At 54.1% G+C, this 21,988-nt stretch overlaps 1 protein-coding gene across 1 annotated transcript in view; it reads left to right on the top strand.

Moving 5' to 3' along the window:
• Positions 1-21,988, top strand: part of MYO5C (myosin VC) — a 99,786-nt gene that overhangs the window by 42,601 nt on the left and 35,197 nt on the right. The window contains exons 12-23 of the mRNA XM_055124553.1: positions 266-406; positions 3,148-3,273; positions 6,338-6,421; positions 7,879-8,010; positions 9,022-9,119; positions 9,817-9,903; positions 10,253-10,364; positions 12,734-12,945; positions 16,900-17,065; positions 17,268-17,414; positions 19,737-19,901; positions 20,734-20,827. Of these exons, the coding sequence (XP_054980528.1) occupies positions 266-406; positions 3,148-3,273; positions 6,338-6,421; positions 7,879-8,010; positions 9,022-9,119; positions 9,817-9,903; positions 10,253-10,364; positions 12,734-12,945; positions 16,900-17,065; positions 17,268-17,414; positions 19,737-19,901; positions 20,734-20,827 (1,564 nt within the window). The remainder of the gene's footprint in view (positions 1-265; positions 407-3,147; positions 3,274-6,337; positions 6,422-7,878; positions 8,011-9,021; positions 9,120-9,816; positions 9,904-10,252; positions 10,365-12,733; positions 12,946-16,899; positions 17,066-17,267; positions 17,415-19,736; positions 19,902-20,733; positions 20,828-21,988) is intronic.

Below are 21,988 nucleotides of genomic sequence, written 5' to 3'. Positions count from 1 at the left end.
GCTCCTTCTGCTCTTTCTTTCGCCACCCACCCACTCCCATCCTTCCGTGGCGAACCCCCGGCAGCATCCTCGGTGGCCCCTTGGGCACCTGCACTGGAGATGGTGGGTGGACCAGACGGGAGGAGAGAGCTCGGCCCCAGTGCTCACAGGCTGAGGCAGCAGTGTCTGTCGTGCCAGCTGGCCCCAGGCCTGCCTGTCCGGGACGCTGGCCCCCGTCCTCTTGAATATTCTGTTCTGTGTTTTGTGTTTACTTCTGGGTTTCCAGCACGTCTTCAAACTCGAGCAAGAGGAATACATGAAGGAAGACATCCCCTGGACTCTGATTGATTTTTATGACAACCAGTCCGTTATTGACCTGATTGAAGCGAAAATGGGCATTTTGGAGTTGCTGGATGAAGAATGTTTGGTAACTTCTTTTTTGGGGGGGGGGGGTCACACCCGGCGATGCACGGGGTTACTCCTGGCTTTGCACTCAGGAATCACCCCTGGCATTGCTCAGGGGACCATATGGGATGCTGGGAATCGAACCCGGGTCGGCCGCATGCAAGGCAAACACCCGCCCCGCTGTCTGTCGCTCCAGCCCCATACCTGGGTTTTTTCAGCGGATTCATTCTCTTGCGTGGGAGGCCCGGGACAGGCCTGTGACGATCAGCCGTGAGGGGGAGGGGGACCGGGAGTAGATGCTGGGGGGTTGCCACTGCTGGGGATCATTTGGAGTCAGCTGGAGGGACAACACCTGCTCCCATCGCAGGGGCCCCCATGAAATCAGCCTGGCCCAAGGTCTGGCGATATCTCTGCAGCAAGCCGCTCTCTTCTGAGATTCATTTGTGAATCTAACAATAATTTTTTTTTTTTTTTTGCTTTTTGGGTCACTCCCAACGATGCACAGGGGTTACTCCTGGCTCTGCACTCAGGAATTACTCCTGGCAGTGCTCAGGGGACCATATGGATGCTGGGAATCGAACCCGGGTCGGCCACGTGCAAGGCAAACGCCCTCCCCACTGTGCTATTGCTCCAGCCCCCATAACAATAAATTTTTGAGTAGGAACAGAAAAGAATGTTTCCAAGTGGGTTTTGAAAAAGCAAATGGTGAAGTCCTGAGTGGTGCCAGGTGTTTAGACACTGGTGCCAGGGTGGCGGTCCACAGCAGGAGACCCCCTCCCCCACACACTCACGTGTCTGTAGCCCACCCTTGGGTAACAGGCCTGCCCCTTAGGCACATCCAGCGAGGAGGTGACCTTTGAGGAAGGCCTTCGCAAGGTGTAGATAGACTCAAACTTGCTGAAGATGAAAAAAAATGAAGTTTTTCGGGGCTGGAGTGATAGCACAGCGGGTAAGGCATTTGCCTTGCACGTGGCCAACACATTCGATTGGTTCGATTCCCAGCATCCCATATGGTCCCCTGAGCACGACCAGGGGTAATTTCTGAGTGCAGAGCCAGAAGTGATCCCGGAGCATCGCTGGGTGTGACCCAAAAAGGAAAAAAAAAAGTGAAGTTTTTCTTTTCCTTCCGGACTATTGTGAATCATCTTCTGAAAGATGCGGCAGAAAACTTAGCAGCCCTAGGATTTGATCAGAACAGTGCCCGAGGGTCTCCCTGTTTCCATCTTCTAAAAGGAGCAATGTCAGGGACTTGGCTTGTGCAGCTGACCTGAGTTCATCCTGGCACCCCACAGGGTCCCAGTTTACAGCCAGGTATAATCCCTGAGCCCAGAGTAAACCCTGAGCACTGTTGGGTATAGCACTGTAGCACTGTCTTCCCGCTGTTCTTGATTCGCTCGAGCGGGCACCAGTAACGTCTCCATTGTGAGACTTGTTGTTACTATTTTTGGCATATCCAATACTCTGTGGGATGCTGGGAATCGAACCCGGGTCAGCCGCGTGCAAGGCAAACGCTCTCCCCGCTGTGCTATTGCTCCAGCCCCTCGATTCTGTTTCTTGTCAGCCTTGCTCATCGATGATAATTTGGAGACTGTCATTTCTCCCTCACGGGCTTTGTCTCAAGGTTGCCAGCCACAGCGCTGACCCTTCCAGAAGGAGCCAGGGGGCCTCTAGGGGCATCCGGGTTCACACAGAGTCGTGGGTGACCAGTGTCCAGGGGAGTAGACGGGAGGCATGTGGACACTGCAGGGGTGGGAGACTGTGAGTGGACGTGGATGCCAAAGAGTGTTCTAGCCACCCGCAGCAGCTCGCCTGGTCCCAAGAAGGACGGTCACTCACAGCTAAGCTCAGGAGAACCGGCTTCGGGGGTGACGGGAGGAGAGCACAGCAAGGAGGGCGTTTGCCTGGCCCGCGGCCAACCTGGGTTCCATCCCACCATCCCATATGGTCCCCTGAGCACTGCTGGGAGTGAGTAACCCCTGAACATCACTAGATTGTGATCCGCCCCAAAAAAGAAAAAGAAAAGCAGCTTTCCAGACGGTGGGACCGAGGGGACGGCCGTTGGGTGCCTGTCTCTGCTAGCCTGAGAGTGAAGAGCACGTCTGTGGGGCAACACCGCTCAGGGTTCCTGCCCCTGAGGGGAGAAGTGGATTAATCTCCCTTTCGCAACTTTATCTTAAAGCCGTTTAAAATTCACTTTAAAGCCATTTCGTTTTTTTTTTTTCTTTTTGGGTCACACTCGGCGATGCACAGGGGTTATTCCTGGCTCTGCACTCAGCAATCACCCCTGGTGGTGCTCAGGGGACCAGATGGGATGCTGGGAATCGAACCTGGGTCAGCCGTGTGTAAAGCAAACGCCCGCCCTACCCGCTGTGCTATCGCTCCAGCCCCTTTAAAGCCATTTCTTTTTAGTTCCTCTCCTTTTACCCTTCAAAAAAGGCACTGAGGGGCTGGAGTGGTAGCACAGCAGGGAGGGCATTTGCCTTGCACACAGCCGATTCCCGGCATCCTGTATGCCCCCTCCCCCCCAGCACTGCCAGGAGTAACCCCTGTGTATACCCAGGTGTGACCCCAAAAAGCAAAAAATAGACAAACAAAAAAAGGCACTGATATCTTTGCTTGCGACTCTGAAAGTTTAGATGCAGTTTAAAAGCCTAGAAGCTCTTTATAAAAAAAAAAAAAAAAAAGACTGATAGGCCTTGAGCTCCAGTGAGGTGCGGTTGATCTCGAATTCTCTTCCACTTCTCACTCCCGTCTTGTTTCCAGCTGCCACATGGAACAGATGAGAACTGGCTTCAAAAGCTGTATAATAATTTCGTCAAGAAGAACCCTTTGTTTGAAAAGCCCAGAATGTCAAACACGTCGTTTATCATCCAGCACTTCGCCGACAAGGTACGTGCAGCCGGGATCAGGGGCAGAGGACAGACGAACCTGCCCAGAGCTGGGGCCGGGGTGATAGCACTGCAGGGAGGGCGTTCGCCTTGCTCCGGGCCCAACCGAGTTCAATCCCCGGCATCCCATATGGTTCCCTGAGCACTAACTACCAGGAGTAAACCCTACGGACCACCAGGTGTGGCACAAAAAAAAAAAGGAAGGAAGAAATCTGCCCAGGTTTCAGTCTTAGTGCTTTGATGGATGATATGCACGTTAACAGTTCTTTTTTTATTATTATTTTTATGTTTTAATTAGTGAGTCACCGTGAGGGTACAGTTACAGATTTGCACATTTTCTTTCGTGCTTGTGTTTCCCTCATACAGTGTTGTGAGCCCATCCCTCCACCAGTGTCCATCCTCCACCACCAATGAGCCCAGTATCCCTCCCGCCCCCAACAGTTCTTCCTTTTTTCAATCCCAGGATTCTTGGCTTTAGACTGTCCGGTGGTGCCCAGGGGCTCTTCCTCTCTGTCCGACACACGCAGGGCAAGCGCCTTCCCCGGGACTCTCTCTGCCCTTACTGGTGCTGCTTTGCAGATGAAAAGTGCTGCTGATAATTTCTGGCTTGAATGTATTGTGAATTGATTCATCTCTCGCTTGTTTCCTCTGTGACATTCGTTTAATCGAGACAACATCCATCATTGTCTCCTCCAATGAGAACTTCACTTTCTTTGAAGATCTTGTTGCCGACTTTATGTATTACCGTGGCTACAAAGGTTCACTTAGGGGAGGGTGTTCTAGGCAATTTTTATTTTCCCTTTTCTATGTTTCCTATTTTTGTGCAACAAATACTACTTTAAAAAATGCTATTTGGGGGGCTGGAGCAATAGTACAGCAGGGTGGGTGTTTGCCTTGCATGCGGCCAACCCGGGTTCGAATCCCAACATCCCATATGGTCCCCCGAGCACGGCCAGGAGTAATTCCTGAGTGCATGAGCCAGGAGTGACTCCTGTGCATCGCTGGGTGTGACGCAAAAAGCCAAAAAAAAAAAAATGCTATTTTTGCAGTCACATTGCTAAGGCTGGAGAGGAGTTATGTTTGCCTTGCACGGAGCTTACTCTGATGCGCCCCTTAGCACCCCAAGGTCTCAAGCATCACTAGGCACAGCCCCAGACGCCCCCAAGTTCCTCCAGGGGTGGGGGGCCTGTCCTCCTGCCACATCCTTGCACCTTCGCGTTGGATCACCAGCCAGTTGGCCAAGAATTGCTGGGCGGGGGCGCCAGGCCCCCCAGCACTGCCTGAGAGACTCCCCGCAAATAAAAATAAAATCACATTACAAAAATCCCAGAAAATGGTGAGGGCCTGGAGAGAAATGACCCCGCCCACCTCCCCCAGCGCTGTCTCCCACCTCGTCTGCCCCAGGACACTTGCTCTGACGATGTTCATTGTTTGAGGGTTGCTCCAAGGCCTGTCCAGGGGGGCGGGGGGCATCAGGGCTCATGGTGGTCAGTTCCCGCTGCTGGTGGGCAGGGCAGAGCCCACCCATTGCGCCCAGCCGACAGTTGGGGCAAGGAGAAAGCTGTGCTGCCACATGCGACTGAACAGCTGTGGAGGCGCCGAGTATCCCAACGGGCAGAAGGCTTCACGTGGAAGAAGGGCTGAGCGGGACAGGGTGAGGACAGAGTCCCGCTTCCTGGCACGGTGACACGTGCCTCACAGGACAGTGGACACGCCTTCCAGGGCCCCGCCTGGGCTCCGGAGACACTCAGAGGAGAGTAATATTGAACAGGAGATAGTCCAGTGTGCAGAGCGGGAAGAGTCCAGTGTGCAGAGCGGGAAGGTTCAGGGCCCAGGCCGACACCCACACTCGGGGCGGCCCCCAGCTCGGGGCGGCCCCCAGCGTCAGCCAAGGTGTGAGGCCCCCTGGGTGGGCCACGTATGGTCAGGGGTGGTCCCCGGGCACTGGGGGGGAGCCCATGCCCCCAGAAGAAAAGAAATGATGTAGCATTTGGGGTAGATAGAAAATTGGCAGAAGGGGGGCTGGAGCATAGCACAACAAGGAGGGCATTTGCCTTGCACGCAGCCGACACGGGTTCGATTCCCAGCATCCCATAGGGTCCCCTGGGCACCGCCAGGAGTAATTCCTGAGTGCAGAGCCAGGAGTAACCCCTGTGCATCGCCAGGTGTGACCCAAAAAGAAAAGGAAGGAAGGAAGGAAGGAAGGAAGGAAGGAAGGAAGGAAGGAAGGAAGGAAGGAAGGAAGGAAGGAAGGAAGGAAGGAAGGAAGGAAAATTGGCAGAAGGAACCACGTACACCAAAAGGCAGTTGTAGGGTGTCAGTTCCATCCATCAAATGAAAGCATCTGGTGCCATTTTGTTGGGTATTTTTTTTTCCTTTTTGCTTTTTGGGTCACACCCAGCAATGCACTAGGGGTTACTCCTGGCTCTACGCTCAGGAATTACTCCTGGCAGTGCTCAGGGGACCCTATGGGATGCTGGGAATCGAACCTGGGTTGGCCGCGTGCAGGGCAAACGCCTTACCCGCTGTGCTATCCCTCCAGCCCCATCTGGTGTCATTTCGAAAGGACTTAGATGCAAACAGACCCTGAGTTCCCCGAGGCACTCAGCTGACACTCTCCCCACCAGTGCTCTCCCTGGCCTGGGAAACTGTCAGTCAGGGTCACGCCTCTTTAGGCCAGTGAGACGCCCCCAGGGAAATCTGGAAGAATCCGCCGCCCCCCAGGGGCTTCTGGTTGCTGAGCCAAGCATTGCTTCTTTTTGCTTTGTGTTTGAGTACCACAGCGCTGGGCTGTGGCGGCGCCCAGATCTACGTTTGGGGGCCACTCCCGGCAGTGCTCAAGGAGGGAACACGCCGTGGAGTGGCTCAAGCCCAGAGAGAGGCTGGGGGGGTCTGCTCAGGGGTCAGCCCTGCCAGCCCCGTGTGTGGCCGGGCGGGGCCAGCTCAGGCTGCTCAGGGAGAGGCCCAGGGGCCTCCTCACTGGTCTTGAGAGCAGCGCCGGAGGGTGCCGTCCGGGTCTCCTCCCTCGGGGACCCCGTCTCCCTCCCTCCCTCCCTCCCTCACAGGTGGAGTACGAGTGCGAAGGCTTCCTCGAGAAGAACAGAGACACCGTGTACGACACGCTGGTCGAGCTCCTGCGAGAGAGCAAGGTCAGGCAGCTGCTGCAGCGGCTCTCCCTGTGGGTGCTCCCGCCAGAAAACAGTGCTCGCGCCAGCACAGAACAGCCGCTCTGGGATGGGGGGAGATGCCTGCAGCCTCAGACACACCTTCGGCCACTGCTGCGGCCATGGAGACACGCACACACAGACATGTGCACACAGAGACACGCGCACACAAACGTGTACACAGAGACATGAGTACACAGAGACACGCTCACATAGACACGCATGCACAGCAGTCTGTGCACACAGATGCACGCACACAGACATGCGTACACAGAGACACGCGTACACAGAGACACGCGCACACAAACGTGTACACAGAGACACGCTCACATAGACACGCATGCACAGCAGTCTGTGCACACAGATGCACGCACACAGACATGCGTACACAGAGACACGCTCACATAGAGACGCATGCATAACAGTCTGTGCACACAGAGACGCACGCACATAGACATGCCACACAGACATGCGTACACAGAGACACATGCACACAGAGACATGTGCACACAGAGACGAGCACACAGAGACATGCTCACATAGACACTCATGCACAGCACACACAGAGGCACACGTGCACAGAGATGTACGCACAGAGACATGCACACACAGAGATGAGCGCATACAGACACGAGTGCACAGAGACATGAGTACACAGAGACACGCGCACACAGAGACATGCATGCACAGCAGCCCTCGCACACAGAGATGTGTGCACATAGAGACAACCGCACAGAGACATGAGTGCCCAGAGACACTATCACATAGACACGCACGCACGGCAGGACATGCACACTGAGACACGCGTGCACAGAGACACGTGCACACAGAGACACATGCACACAGATTCATGCGCACACGCGCACACAGACACGCACACACAGAGCCATGCACACCTCCGTTGCTCAGGGAGCAGGGTCTTCTGTGCTGCAGCCGTAATGCCCGGGGGAGGGAGGCGGGAGGAGCAGCACAGTGGGCAGGGCTCTCGCCTGGCCAGCAGCCAGCCCAGGTTCCATCCTCAGCATCCCATATGGCCCCCCAGGCACTCCCAGGAGTCATCCTGAGCACAGACCCAGGAGTAACCTCTGAGCATCATGCGATGTGTCCCCTCCCCCACCCCCCAAAAAATCTTAATGTAACCCTGTAAAGGGGAGTGGGGCTGAGGCAGAGGGTCACAAGCGGCTTTGAATCTGAGGGATGAGAAAGCACTGTGGGAGACGCCAGGCACGTCGCAGCAGGAGCCAAGGCACCGGGGCGGGGACAGTGGGTGCTTCCACCTTCCTGGCTCCGGGAGTGACACGCCCACGTCCACACTCACACCGTTTTCTCGCCTGTTCCCCGGAGGCCACATGCCCAGCGGTGGGACTGAGATCTGGCTGTCGAGGCCAGCGGGTCAGGGCGGGCACCGGCGCCCTGAGAGCCTGGGACCGTCTGTCTTCCAGTTCCACCTCTGTGCCGGCTTCTTCCGAGAACATCCCGCTGCCGCTTCCCCTTTCGGGGCTGTGATCACGGTTAAGGCCGCCAAGCAAGTCCCCAAGCCCAGTAAGCACTTTCGGAGCACCGTGGGGAACAAGGTACGAGGAGGGGGCAGAGGGGGAGGGGAGGGGAAGAGCACTGGTCTCTCCCGCCCCCCGAGTGGAGTCTGAGCCCCTCCCTACCAAGTCTGAACACCTTCCCAAGGCCCCTCACTGACACATTCCAACTGAACTAGTCCATTCGCAGAGACTAGCTGGTTGTTCCAAGTGCCCCAGAACGGACGACTGGTTAAAGGAACTTTGGTACATCTACACAGTGGAATACTATGCAGCTGTTAGGAGAGATGAAGTCATGAAATTCATTTATAAATGGATACACATGGAGAGTATCATGCTAAGTGAAATGAGTCAGAAAGAGAGGGACAGACATAAAGGGACTGCACTCATTTGTGGAGTATAGAATAACATCACATGAGGCTGACACCCAAGGACAGTAGATACAAGGGCCAGGGGGATTGCCCCATAGCTGGAAGCCTGCTTCATGAGCGGAGGGGAGAAGGCAGATGGGATAGAGAAGGGATCACTAAGGAAATGATGGCTGGAGGTATCAGTTGGGATGGGAGATGCGTGCCGAAAGTAGATAATGGACCAAACATGATGACCTCTCAGTGTCTCTGTTGCAAACCATAATGCCCAAAAGTAGAGAGAAAGTATGGGAATATTGTCTGCCATGGAGGCAGGGGGAAGGTGGGAAAGGGGAGGTATACCGGGGATATTGGCAGTGGGGAATGTGCACTGGTGGAGGGATGGGTGTTTGATTATCGTGAGATTGCAACCCAAACATGAAAGCTTGTAACTATCTCACGGTGATTCAATAACATTTAAAAAAGAAACAAGATTAGCTGGTTGTTGCCATAGCTCAGCCCCCGAAGCCACTCGGGAGCCAAGTGCTCTCCTGCCTGAGAGTGTCGTTCACTCAACTCCCGCCGGGTGGGCCCATCCGGCAGGAGGGAGTCGTGAAGGTCCCTCTTCCTCCTGGGGATCGTGCTGGCGTGGGGCCTTGCGTGCACCCTGGCCTCAGCGGTGTCTGTGTTCTGGCCCTGCCTGCAGTTCCGCAGCTCCCTGTACTTACTCATGGAGACCCTCAACGCCACCACCCCTCACTACGTCCGCTGCATCAAGCCCAATGACCAGAAGCTACCCTTTGAGTAAGTGTCCTGGGGCGCGGCAGACAGCTCAGAGCGTTCCTTTCTGCCCCGGTACTGGAGAGTGTGCTTGCCGTCTCTGGGATTTTCATTGACATTCGGTTTGGGGAAGGGGAGGTCACACCCCAAGATGCTCAGAACTTACTGACTCTTCTCTCAGGGCCTGGGGTCCCTCTAGTCCAGGGAGTGGAACCTGGGCTGGTCATCTGCAAAACAAGTGCCTCGACCCCCGCACTGTCTCTCCATCCGGTGTTTGCAGGGTGTTTTTTTTTAATTATTATTATTTTGCTTTTTGGGTCACACTTGGCGATGCTCAGGGGTTACTCCTGGCTCTGCACTCAGGAATTACCCCGGCGGTGCTCGGGGGACCCTATGGGATGCTGGGAATCGAACCTGGGTTGGCCGCGTGCAAGGCAAACGCCCTACCCGCTGTGCTATCGCTCCAGCCCCTGTTTTCAGGGTTTTAAAATGTCCAGACAACCCTGTTCTCTTCATGCACTGATAGCAGAGCCTGTCTGGCCAGGCTGTCGGGGTGGAGGGGGGGGGGGCGAGGGAGGAGCTGACGGCTCTGTGTCCCTTTTGGACCGGTGCAGAGCCGCCCCCTGAGGGTCAGCAGAGAGCCCTTAGCCATCCTCTGCTGCCGCTCACGGGAGTGTCTGGCCAGTGTGAGCGGCGGCCGACCTCGCTCCTTGTCTCTCAGGTTTGACTCCCAGAGGATTGTCCAGCAGCTGCGGGCCTGCGGCGTCTTGGAGACCATCCGCATCAGCGCTCAGAGCTACCCATCCAGGTGCGCTGTCGGGGCAGCTGCAGACCAGTGCTCAGGTCCAACCCCCCGGCCTTGCCCCACGCCGGGGTGGGTGTGTCCCTGAGAGGGCCCCTGGCTCCCTGGCTTCACGGTGGGGAGAGGGGAGACGGCGAGGAAGGGGCGTCTCGCCCCAGGCCCATCCCACAGCCAGTGCAGCCCCTAGAGATCTGGGGAGGGAGCTGGGGGGGCCGGGGAGGGCCAGTCCAAGGGCAGAGCAGTCACGGAGCAGCCCAGGGGGTGCACACGTGTCCTCCCAGGCTGGGGGGGTCTCTGCGGTCAGGGCAGCCCCCCCACCCCGTACAGCCTCCCTGAGCCGGCCCTGCCCTCACAGGTGGACCTACATCGAGTTCTACAGTCGCTACAGCATCCTCATGACCACGCAGGACCTGGCGCTCGGCGACAAGAAGGAGGTGTGCAAGGTGGTCCTGCACAGGCTCATCCAGGTGGGTCCCTGCACCGAGGGCTCTGCGGGAGGGAGGGCTGCCCAGGGGCTCTCAGGGCCTGTCCTGGGTCTGCTCAGGATCACCCCTGGTGGGACTTGGGGGACAACTTGGGGCGCCAGGAGTAAAACAGGGATCAGGCAGATGCCGTTGCTCCAGCCCCATGACCGGGGCCTTGCATCTGTCTTGGAGCCCGATGGGCATCGATGCCTCAGAAGGAGAGAGACTCCTCTGAGGTTTGCCTGCTAACAGGGCCGAACCGCGCGCCAACGCTGCCCTCTCCAGGCTCCCAGGACTCCGGTGGGCATCAGCACCCGCAGCACCTTCCTGGCCAGCCCTGTCTCCCCGCAGCCTCAAGAGCTGCCCTGCACCATCAACCAGCATACACACTATCCAACACACACGCCAGCCAGCACACACGCTAACCTACATGCACACTAACCAGTATACACACCAACCTACACACATGCTAACCTACTGCATGCTAACCAATATACACACTAACCAACATGCACACTAACCAGTATACACGCTAACCTACTGCATGCTAACCAATATACATGCTAACCAACATGCACACTAACCTACATACACGCTAACCTACAAACATGCTAACCTATATGCACACTAACCTCCATACACACTAACCTACATGCACACTCACCTACATGCACACTAACCAACATACACATTAACCAAAATACACATACACTAACGTGCACACTAAGCAGTATACACACTAACCAAGATACACACTGACCAACTTACATTGCTAACCAACAGACACGCTAACCACATACATGCTAACAAACATACACTAACCAATATACACGTTAACCAAAATACACATACACTAACGTGCACACTAACCAGTATACACACTGACCAACATACATGCTAACCAACAGACACACAAAATAACATACATGCTAACCAACAGACACACAAAATAACATACATGCTAACCAACAGACACACAAAATAACATACATGCTAACCAACAGACACACAAAATAACATACATGCTAACCAACAGACACACTAACCAACGTACATGCTAACCAACAGACACACTAACCAATATACACTTTAACCAAAATACACAATACACTGACGTGCACGCTAACCAATATACACACTAACCAAGACACACACTGACCAACATACATGCTAACTAACATACACGCTAACCAACATCCATCCTAACCATACATGCTAACCAACATACACTAAGCTCAGACAGAGTACTCAATTTCAATTATTGCAGAAGTTTTCTCTGGTGTTTTGGTTTTTGGGCCACACCCAGTGGTGCTCAGGCCTCACCCCTCATTCTGTGCTCAGGGATCACTCGGGGCACGCCCAGGGGACCCTGTGTGGTGCCAGGCATTAAACCTGCATCAGCTGCGTGCAAGCCAGGCCCTGCCCATTGTTCTGTCTCTCTGGCACCTTGCTGAAGCTTATTATTAATAATTATAATCTATAAAATGTATAAAAGTACTTTATCTATGACATTTTTAATATTAAAATGATACAATGATGGGGCTGGAGCAATAGCGAAGCAGGTAGGGCATTTGCCTTGCACGTGGTCAACCCAGGTTCGATTCCTCCATCCCTCTCAGAGAGCCCGGCAAGCTACCGAGAGTATCCCGCCAGCACGGCAGAGCCTGGCAAGCTCCCCGTGGCGTATTTGATATGCCAAAAACAGTGACAACAAGTCTCACAATGGAGACGTTACTGGTGCCCGCTCGAGCAAACCGATGAGCAACGGGACGACAGTGCGACAGTGCTGTTATACTGATAGAAAAGAGGCAGGAGAGAGTCTCAGTGGACGGGAGAAGTGGAGGTGATGGGAACCCCAGAGGAAGGCAGGAAAGAAACCTCTGCAGGTTCCTTTGCTCTCCCCCAGAGCCGATACAAGACCCTCCCGGCCCCCCGTCGGGCCGGCGGCACCTCCCAGGAGCGCAGGCAACGGGCACCTCAGCTGCACAGCTGCTCCTTCAAAGCAGCTTCAAACAAAACAGCACTTGAAATACTCTCGGATCCATGACCAGACGTTCAGGCCTCCTGTTGAATAACACACGTGCCCAACACCAGTGTCTGCAGATCTCCTGAGCCCATAAACCCCCTTTTCCATCTATTAATTAAAAAAAAATCTAAGGGGCTGGAGTGATAGCACAGTGGGTATAGGGTGTTTGCCTTGCCTGCGGCCGACCCGGGTTCAATTCCCAGCATCCCATAGGGTCCCCCGAGCACCGCCAGGAGTAATTCCTGAGTGCAGAGCCAGGACTAACCCCTGAGCATCGCCGGGTGTGACCCCCAAAAAATAAATAAAAATCTGAGCCATTTTATTTGTATGCATCTCTGTCTTGCAGGATTCTAACCAGTACCAGTTTGGGAAGACCAAGATCTTCTTCCGCGCGGGGCAGGTGGCGTACCTGGAGAAGCTGCGCTCCGACAAGCTGCGGCAGGGCTGCGTGCTCATCCAGAAGCACGTCCGGGGCTGGCTGCAGAGGAAGAAGTTCCTCCGGGAGCGGCGGGCCGCCCTCACCCTCCAGCGCTACTTCCGGGGCCAGCAGACCGTGAGGTGCGGCGGGGCCCGTACGTGCCCGGGGTAGGGGCCGGGGGGGCGGGGCGGGCAGAGCCTCTCTCTGAGCCAGGCAGGCCCACACTGCCCATGTGGCAGAGGCGACAGCCCAACCCTGGCATGGCGGGAGGCCGGGTGAGACCAGGGCAAGGCCGAGCCCTCGGCTGGGACCCGGAAGCCCCTTGGTGCTAGCTGGAGACGGTCAGGCGGGACGCAGGAGCCGCCCACAGACAGCTGTGGGGGGCGCAGACCACGGCAAACACTGCCCGCCAGCCCGTCAGAGACCCCGCATAGGAACAGTGGCGAGCCGGAGGTTGGGGGCAGGTGTTCTCTGTCTGATGACGTCTGGCATTGCGAGGCCACCGTGCCTTCCTGGCTCCCCAGCCAAAAATGCCTTTTCTTACCTCCCAAATCGCTGTCACGGTCATCCCGTTGTTCATCAATTTGCTCGAGCGGGCACCAGTCACGTCTCCGTGGTGAGACTTGTTGTTACTGTTTTTGGCATATCCAATATGCCACGGGGAGCTTGCCAGGCTCTGCCGTGAGGGCAGGATACTCTCAGTAGCTTGCCAGGCTCTCCGAGAGGGGTGAAGGAATCGAACCCAGGTCGGCCGCGTGCAAGGCGAATGCCCTGCCCGCTGTGCTATCACTCCTTCCAAAAAAAAAACAATTATCCAGTTTTTTTGTGGGGCTGGAGAGAGCGCACAGGCGGGTACGGCTCTTTCCTTGCACGTGGCCACTCTGGCAGAAGCCCCAGCACCCCGTGTGGTCCCCCCCTAGCCCCACCGGGAGTGACCCCAGGCACAGAGCCAAGAGGTAAGCTCTGAGCACTACCAGGTGTGGCCCAAACCCAAACAAACAAAAAAGAATCCACCTTTTTCCAGCCAGGGCCAGCTCACGTGCCCTCCCACACGGAACATTAGTTGGGTGAGCGTGCACAGAGCTGCTTAGGGGTGTTTTCGCTTTCCTCTCTTCTGACCCAGGCTCGTGCAGCCACCTTCGGTGTGCCGGGGGGTTGTGTAACCTCTGCAGGCAAAGGCTTTGCCTTCACTCCAGTACTTGGGGCAGTTGGCTGACTGGGCAAGGGCCCAGGCCCCTCACAGACGCTCTCTCCGCAGGGGAGGGTGAGAGCAGCTGGACAGTACATAAGGCATAGGCAGCAACAGCAGTTAGGCAGGAAAAAGATACTAGGGGCATCCAGATAGGAAAGGAAGAAATCAAGCTCTCACTATTTGCAGATGCCATGATACGATGCTTAGAGAACCCGAAAGCCTCTACCCAGAAGCTCCTAGAAACAATAGACTTGTAAAGTCACAGGCTATAAAATCAGTACGCAAAAGTCCACGGCTTTCCTATATACAAATAATGAGAGAGAATTGAAAGTGATATTTTAAAAAAAAATCCCACTCACAGTCATGCCCCAGAAAATCAAGTACCTCGGAATCAACTTAACTAAGGACCTATCCAGCGGAAACTATACAACATGATTTCAAGAAATAAAAGAAGACACAAGGAAATGGAAACACATCCCCTGCCCGTGGATTGGGAGAATTAACATTGTCAAAATGGCAGAACTCCCCAAAGCACTATACAGATTCAATGCGATCCCATAAGGATGACCCATGACATTCTTCAAAGAAATTGATCAAACACTCCTGAAATTCATATGGAACAATAAGCCCCCACAAATGGCTAAAACAATTCTTGAGGAAAAAATGATGGAAGTTGTCACCTTTCCCAACCTCAAACTGTACTACAAAGCAGTAATAACTAAAACAGCATGGTATTGGAACAAAGACATCTGCAGACCAATTGAATAGGGTTGAATGTCCTTACACACACCCTCAAATATATGATCCTTTAATCTTTGGTAAGGGAGCTAGAAGTATAAAGTGGAGCAAGGAAAGCCTCTTTAGCAAATGGTGCTGGCAAAAATGGACAGCTACATGCAAAAATATGGGCTCAGACCTCTACCTAACACCATGAACAAAAGTCAGATCCAATGGATTAAAGACCACAATATTAGGCCAGAATCTATAAAATACATTGAAGAAAAGGTTGGCAAAACCCTCCAAGACATTGAAGCTAAAGGTATCTTCAAAGGTAACACGTCACTGACCAAGCAAGTGGAAGCAGAGATAAACAAATGGAATTATCTTAAACTAAGAAGTTTCTGCACCTCAAAAGAAGTAGGGACCAGGATACAAAGACAATCTACAGAATGGGAAAGGATATTTACCCAGTACCCTTCTGAAAAGGGGTTGATATCAAGGATATACAAAGAACTGGTTGAACTCTACAAGAAAAAAGCATCCAATCCCATCAGAAAATGGGGCGATGGAATGAACAGAAACTTTCTCAAAGAAGAAATCAGAATGGCTAAAAGGCACATGAAAAAATGATCTTCATCACTAATCATCAGGTAGATGCAGATCAAAACAATGAGATATCATCTCAAAACAATTCTTGAGGAAAAAATGATGGAAGTTGTCACTTTTCCCAACCTCAAACTGTACTACAAAGCAGTAATAATTAAATAATAATAATTATTAAATAGTAATAATACCAGCATGGTATTGGTACAAAGACATCTGCAGACCAATTGAATAGGGTTGAATTTCACAGAAACTGGCGCACATTCAAAAGAACAAAAGCAACTGATCTTGGCGTGGATGCGGGGAGAAAAGGACTCTCCTTCACTACTGGTGGGAATTCCGATTAGTTCAGCCTTTTTGGAAAACAATATTGATGTTTCTCAAAAAACTAGAAATTGAGCTCCCATTTGACCCAACAATACCACTTCTGGGAAAATGTCCCGGAGATGAAAAAAAATACAATAGAAATGACATATGCACTTGTCTGTTTATTGCAGCACTATTTACAATAGCCAGAATCTGGAAAAAACCTGAGTGCCCGAGAACAGACGACCAGTTAAAGAAACTTTGGTACATCTACACAGTGGAATACTATGCAGATGTTAGGAAAGATGCAGTCATGAAATTTGCTTATAAGTAGATGGTCATGGAGAGTATCATGCTAAGTGAAATGAGTCAGAAAGAAAGACAGGGAGAGACATAGAATGACTGCACTCATTTGTGGAACATAAAATATCATAATTTGAAACTAACACCCCAGGATAGTAGAGACAGGGTCAGAAAGATTGCTCCACTGTTGGAAGCTGCCTCATGAACTGGAGGAGAAGGCAGCTGGGATAGAGAAGGAATCACCAAGTCAATGATGGTTGGAGGGATCGCTCGGATGGGAGATGTGTGCTGAAAGTAGGTAAAGGACCAAGCATGACGGCCTCTCAGTATCTGTACTGCAAACCATAATGTTCAGATGTAGAGAAAGAGTAAGAAGTAAGGTGCCTGCCACAGAGGCAGGGGGTGGTATGGGCGGGGGAGAGGGGGGATACTGGGGACATTGGTGCTGGAGAATGTGCCCTGGTGGAGGGACGGGTGTTCAATCATTGTATGACTGAAACTCAGGCTTGAAAGTTCTGTAACTGTAGCTCACAGTGATTCAATAAAAAATAATAATAATAATTTAAGTCATAGGCAAAGCTTGATGGGAAACCCCAACAAAAAGCAGGCCCCGGGCTGTGTCTGGGCCAGGCTGAGGCCTGCCAGCCCCTGACCCAGAGCCTGCAGCAACAGTCACCTCCGGACATGCTAAGGAACAGCCGAAAGAGCAGGCCGAGTCCCAGGCAGCCTGGAGAGGAGACGTGGAAGGTTCCGGACTCTCCTCCCCACCGCAGATTCCCGCTCCAAGCCGACTAGGAAGGGCCAGTGGCCGGTTGGCAGGGGCCTGGGACTCACCCACGGACACGGTTTAAAGTGGATACGCCCCGGTGCCACCGTCCCGCGTGGGGAACATGCTGTCCCGCTGGAGCCAGGCAGGTGCCGCTGCCCGCGGGTGACCTTGACTGACCTTGGCTCTGCTGCCCCCCACCAGGAAAGCGGTGACCGCGGCAGCCCTGAAGCAGGGCTGGGCCGCCATCATCATCCAGAAGCACTGCCGCGGCTTCCTGGTCCGCAGCCTGTACCAGCTGATCCGGGTGTCCGTGGTCACCATCCAGGCCCACGTGCGCGGCTTCCTGGCGAGGAGGAGGTACCGGAAGGTGCGACCGAGACCCTGTACCCCCGGGCGCCTGGGCTCCCCAGGGCGCAGACTGCGGGAGCCCTTCCGGGGCGCGACCCTCTCTCTGCCCCGGCGGGGTGGGGGGTGAGAGCAGGGGCTCCGTGGGCAGGAGGCGGGAGGGGACGTCCCTGCACCCTGGCGAGCTGCTGGGTCCCAGGGGAGACCCGGGTTCCCTTTCCCAGTTGCTGCAGGAGCACAAGGCCGTGATACTGCAGAAGTATGCCCGCGCCTGGCTGGCACGACGGAGGTTCCAGAGCATCCGGCGGTTTGTGCTCAATATCCAGCTCACCTACAGGGTCCAGTGCCTGCAGAAGAAGTTAGAAGATCAGGTAGGCGTGGCCCCAGTGCCTTTGACTCACGGCTTTTGACTTTCTCTTTCTTTCTTTCTTTCTTTCTTTCTTTCTTTCTTTCTTTCTTTCTTTCTTTCTTTCTTTCTTTCTTTCTTTCTTTCTTTTCTTTCTTTCTTTCTCCCTTCCTTCCTTCCTCCTTACTTTCTTCCTTTCTTTCTTTCCTTCTTTCCTTCTTTCTTTCTTTCTTTCTTTCTTTCTTTCTTTTCTTTCTTTCTTTCTCTCTTCCTTCCTTCCTTCCTTCCTCCTTCCTTTCTTCCTTTCTTCCTTCCTTCCTTCCTTCCTCTCTTTCTTCCTTTCTTCCTTTCTTTCTTTCTTTCTTTCTTTCTTTCTTTCTTTCTTTTCTTTCTTTCTTTCTCCCTTCCTTCCTTCCTCCTTACTTTCTTCCTTTCTTTCTTTCCTTCTTTCCTTCTTTCTTTCTTTCTTTCTTTTCTTTCTTTCTTTCTCTCTTCCTTCCTTCCTTCCTTCCTCCTTCCTTTCTTCCTTTCTTCCTTCCTTCCTTCCTTCCTCTCTTTCTTCCTTTCTTCCTTTCTTTCTTTCTTTCTTTCTTTCTTTCTTTCTTTCTTTCTTTCTTTCTTTCTTTCTTTCTTCCTTTCTCCCTTCCTTCCTTCCTTCCTTCCTTCCTTCCTTCCTTCCTTCCTTCCTTCCTTCCTTCCTTCCTTCTTTTCTTCCTTCCTTTCTTTCTCTCTTTCTTTCTCCCCCCTTTTTTTGGGGGAGGGTTGTTGTAGTTACACCTGGTGATGCTCAGGGGTTACTCCTGACTCTGCACTCAGGAATCACTTCTAGCATGCTCACGGGACCAGATGGGATGCCAGGGATCGAACCCAGATCAGTAGCATGCGTAGGCAAGTGCCCAGATCACTCTGGCCCCTGGATTTTGATTTTCTTAAGGACCAAAGCCGAGAATGAGAAGCATTGCCCTACAGGAGCTGAGATGAAGCTGATACTAAGACATGTTTATTTTAGGGGCTGGAGCGATTAGCACAGCGGGGAAGGGGTTGGCCTTGCACGCGGCCGACCCGGGTTTGATTCCCAGCACCCCATAGGGTCCCCCGAGCACTGCCAGGAGTAATTTCTGAGTGCAGAGTCAGGAGTGACCCCTGTGCATCACCGGGTATGACCCAAAAACCAACAAAAAAAGACATGTTTATTTTAGTATTATTTTGTTTGGGGGCCATGCCAGCTGTCCTTGGGGCTTACTCAAAGTTCTGTGCTCAGAGGTAACGTCACTCCTGGCTGTGCATGGGGGGTCATACACAGTGCCACGGGATATGCGATGCGGCTGTGTGGTCCAGGGATGGGTTTGCTCGTGGGTGAGGCTCGGCCCGAGCGTGTGGAGAGTGGCTGTGAGCATGGCCGCAGTTGAGCCCTGGAGGTTTTTAGCTGCCTGGGCTGGGTCCCATGGGGTGGGGAGGGGCCTCGCCCGCCCCCCTCTGGGGTGCTCTGGGTGAAACAGCCTGGTGTGGGGTCCCCCATGCCTGTGTGTCTGTAACTTGACTCAAATAGCAGTACACCAGTCAAGTTACCAATTCCTAAACTATAGTGCATCTTTTTTTTTTTTTTTTTGCTTCTTGGGTCACACCCGGCGATGCACAGGGGTTACTCCTGGCTCTGCACTCAGGAATTACTCCTGGCGGTGCTCAGGGGACCCTATGGGATGCTGGGAATTGAACGTGGGTCGGCCGCGTGCAAGGCAAACGCCCTCCCCGCTGTGCTGTCACTCCAGCCCCTATAGTGCATCTTTTATACTTGCCTTTTCAATGGTTGGCTCTGTTCTGGTTATGGCTATGCTGCTAAGATACACACCTGTGCTACAGGATTCAGGTAGTCTACCAGGACCCAGCGAACTGGGGAGCAGAAACCCTCCCTCCGGCCTTGCTCTCTAGGAAAAGAAAGAGCTGCCACCTGCACTCAGGCCTGCTCCCTCGGCTGCAGGCTTGGACGAGCTGCCATTGCCGCCTTTGCCCGCCATCCTGGGGCAGCCGCAGCCCTGCTTAGTCCGGGAAGACCCCTCTTCCCACTCCTGCTCTTAGGGGAGCCCAGGTGGCCCAGCCACCGGGAGAGGCCAATGCCCTAAGCAACGCCCGTCGCTGTGAAAGTCACTTCTGGGCCCAGAGCGATCGTCCAGCCCCTGGGGACCGACCCTGGCACACAGCCGGCCTGGGCTGGTCCCGGGCACAGCCTCAGTCCTTGGAGCCCAGCCCTGAGCACAGCCCAGTGTGGCCCGACCAGCTCCAGGCCACCCCCACGGGGAGCGCTGTGTCTCGGACCCTGTCCTAAGTCCCCGCTGTCGTCTGCCTGCAGAACAGAGAGAACCACGGGCTGGTGGAGAAGCTGACCAGCCTGGCCACCCTCCGCGCCGGGGACGTGGAGAAGATCCAGAGGCTGGAGTCCGAGCTCGACAGAGCCACGGCCCAGAAGCACAGCTCCGAGGAGAAGGGGAAGAAGCTGAGGGCCGCCATGGAGGAGGTCAGGGCCGCCCCGTGCCTGGGGGCCGGTGGAGTCTTTCCGTGGGCGGAGGAGCCCGCAGCCTGTTCCTACCGGCGCGGGTTTCCATGGGGGGAGCCTGTTCCGCCTGGTGGCTCATGTCACCCAAAGGAGCTCCACTGGGGGGCAGGGAGATGAGAATGACAGAGCCGGGGGGCGGCTGGGCTTGGCCAGGGTACCCCGAGGGAGGGCTGGGAGGACACTGCCCACACCTGCAGGGGCGAGAGCGTCCCGCCCAGAGCATCGGGGCAGAGCGTGAGCAGGGCCCCTCGTGGCCCTTACCTGGCCCGGCTCTCCCGCACAAGCCCCTCCCCCGCCTGAACTTCCAGTTCCTCACACTTAAAATTCACCGTCACTGTCACGGTCATCCCATTGCTCATCGATTTGTTCGAGCGGGCACCAGTAACGTCTCTCAATGCCAAAAACAGTAACAATAAGTCTCAATAATAATAATAATGATGATAATAATAATAATAATATAATAATACGGCTTTGGGAGCCAGAGTGATAGCACAGTCGGGAGGGCACCTGCCTTGCATGCAGCAGACCCAGGTTCAATCCCCAGCGTTCCACATGTTCCCCTGAGTACCATCAGAGTAATTCCTGAGAGAAGGGCCAGGAATAAGCCCTTAGAACATCTGGGTGTGGCTTAAAAAGGAAAAAAAAGTATATTTGTACGTGTGTGTGTGTGTGTGTGTGTGTGTGTGTGTGTGTGTGTGTGTGTGTAGCTTTTTTACCAAGTCAGGTTATGGTGACAAAACTTGAAGTTTTTAAAAGCAAGTTGGGTTATTTTTTCCCCTCTTGTCTTTGCAAGAAACTGACAAAACTGGAGAGGCACAACTCAGAACTCGAGAGCCAGAAGGCCCAGGTGCAGCAGCTGCTTCAAGAGAAGACCGAGGAGTTGAAAGGTAAAGCCACGGGCCGAAGCCGGCACTCAGGAGAGCACAGGGACACGGGCGGGACCCGAGCTCTGGTCAGAACTAGGATCTCTGAGATACAGCTCGTGTACCAAGAAAACACGGCGACCGGGGTGATAGCACAACGGGCGGGGCACTCGCAGTTTGATTGCCCGACACCCCACGGGGTCCCCGAACACCGCCAGGAGTGATCCCTGAGCACAGAGCCAGGAGTGAGCTCTGAGCACCTCTGGGTGTGTCCCGCCTGCTTCGGCCAAAAAAATGTGCTTCCCAGAGAATTGGCACATTTGAGCTGTGGCGACACCATCACACGGGGTTCACTCTGCCTCTGGCCCCCCCAAGCACCTCTAGGGGTGCAGAGCCAGGAGTAACCCCTGAGTATGTATGGGTGTGACCCCAAAATAGCAAACAAAAACTTAAAGAATCTTCTGCCTCGTAATTTAAGTGGTATACACCTTCCCGACTACTTTCAAAGACTGACTCACAACATTCCAAAGTTGTCGTTCAGATTCAGCGACATTTAAGCGTGTGTTAGACTGTGCCGTTGGCTGGAGCGATAGCACAGCAGTTGGGCTTTTGCCTTTCACGAGGCCGACCCAAGTTCGATTCCTCCGCCCCTCTCGGAGAGCCCGGCAAGCTACCGAGAGTATCGAGCCCATGCGGCAGAGCCTGGCAAGCTACCCGTGCGTATTGGATATGCCAAAAACAGTAACAATAAGTCTCTCAATGAGAGACGTTACTGGTGCCCGCTCAAACTAATCGATGAGCAATGGGATGACAGTGACAGTGATGTTTTGAACCAAGTCATTGGGAGATTGGTTTTGAACCTCCTATTCCTGGCTGTCCCCAGGGCACGGGGTGGGGGGGGGTGGTGTAGGAGGGGGGTTGGCCCTTGCCGGTAAGGGCGGGCCTGGGGGCCCAGGCACCCTGTCACTCAGTCCCGACAGGGTCGCCCTGTTTTGAGCTGGCTCGTCAGGCGTGTGAGGTCCCCAGAGCCCCAGGCCGTCCTGCCCAGAAGCCGTCCCTTCTTCTCGACCCTCCTCTCACCTGTCCTCTGCCCACCTGCGACTCCTGCTAAGACACAGCAGCGCTCTCTCCGATTCTTTCCTGCGTCCCGGGCGTGGGTACTTTTGTGGTTTTCTTGGTCGTCCA

Source organism: Sorex araneus, chromosome 2 (assembly GCF_027595985.1).
Source record: "Sorex araneus isolate mSorAra2 chromosome 2, mSorAra2.pri, whole genome shotgun sequence".
Lineage (NCBI taxonomy): Eukaryota > Metazoa > Chordata > Mammalia > Eulipotyphla > Soricidae > Sorex > Sorex araneus.
This window is presented reverse-complemented; position numbering and strand designations above follow the sequence as displayed.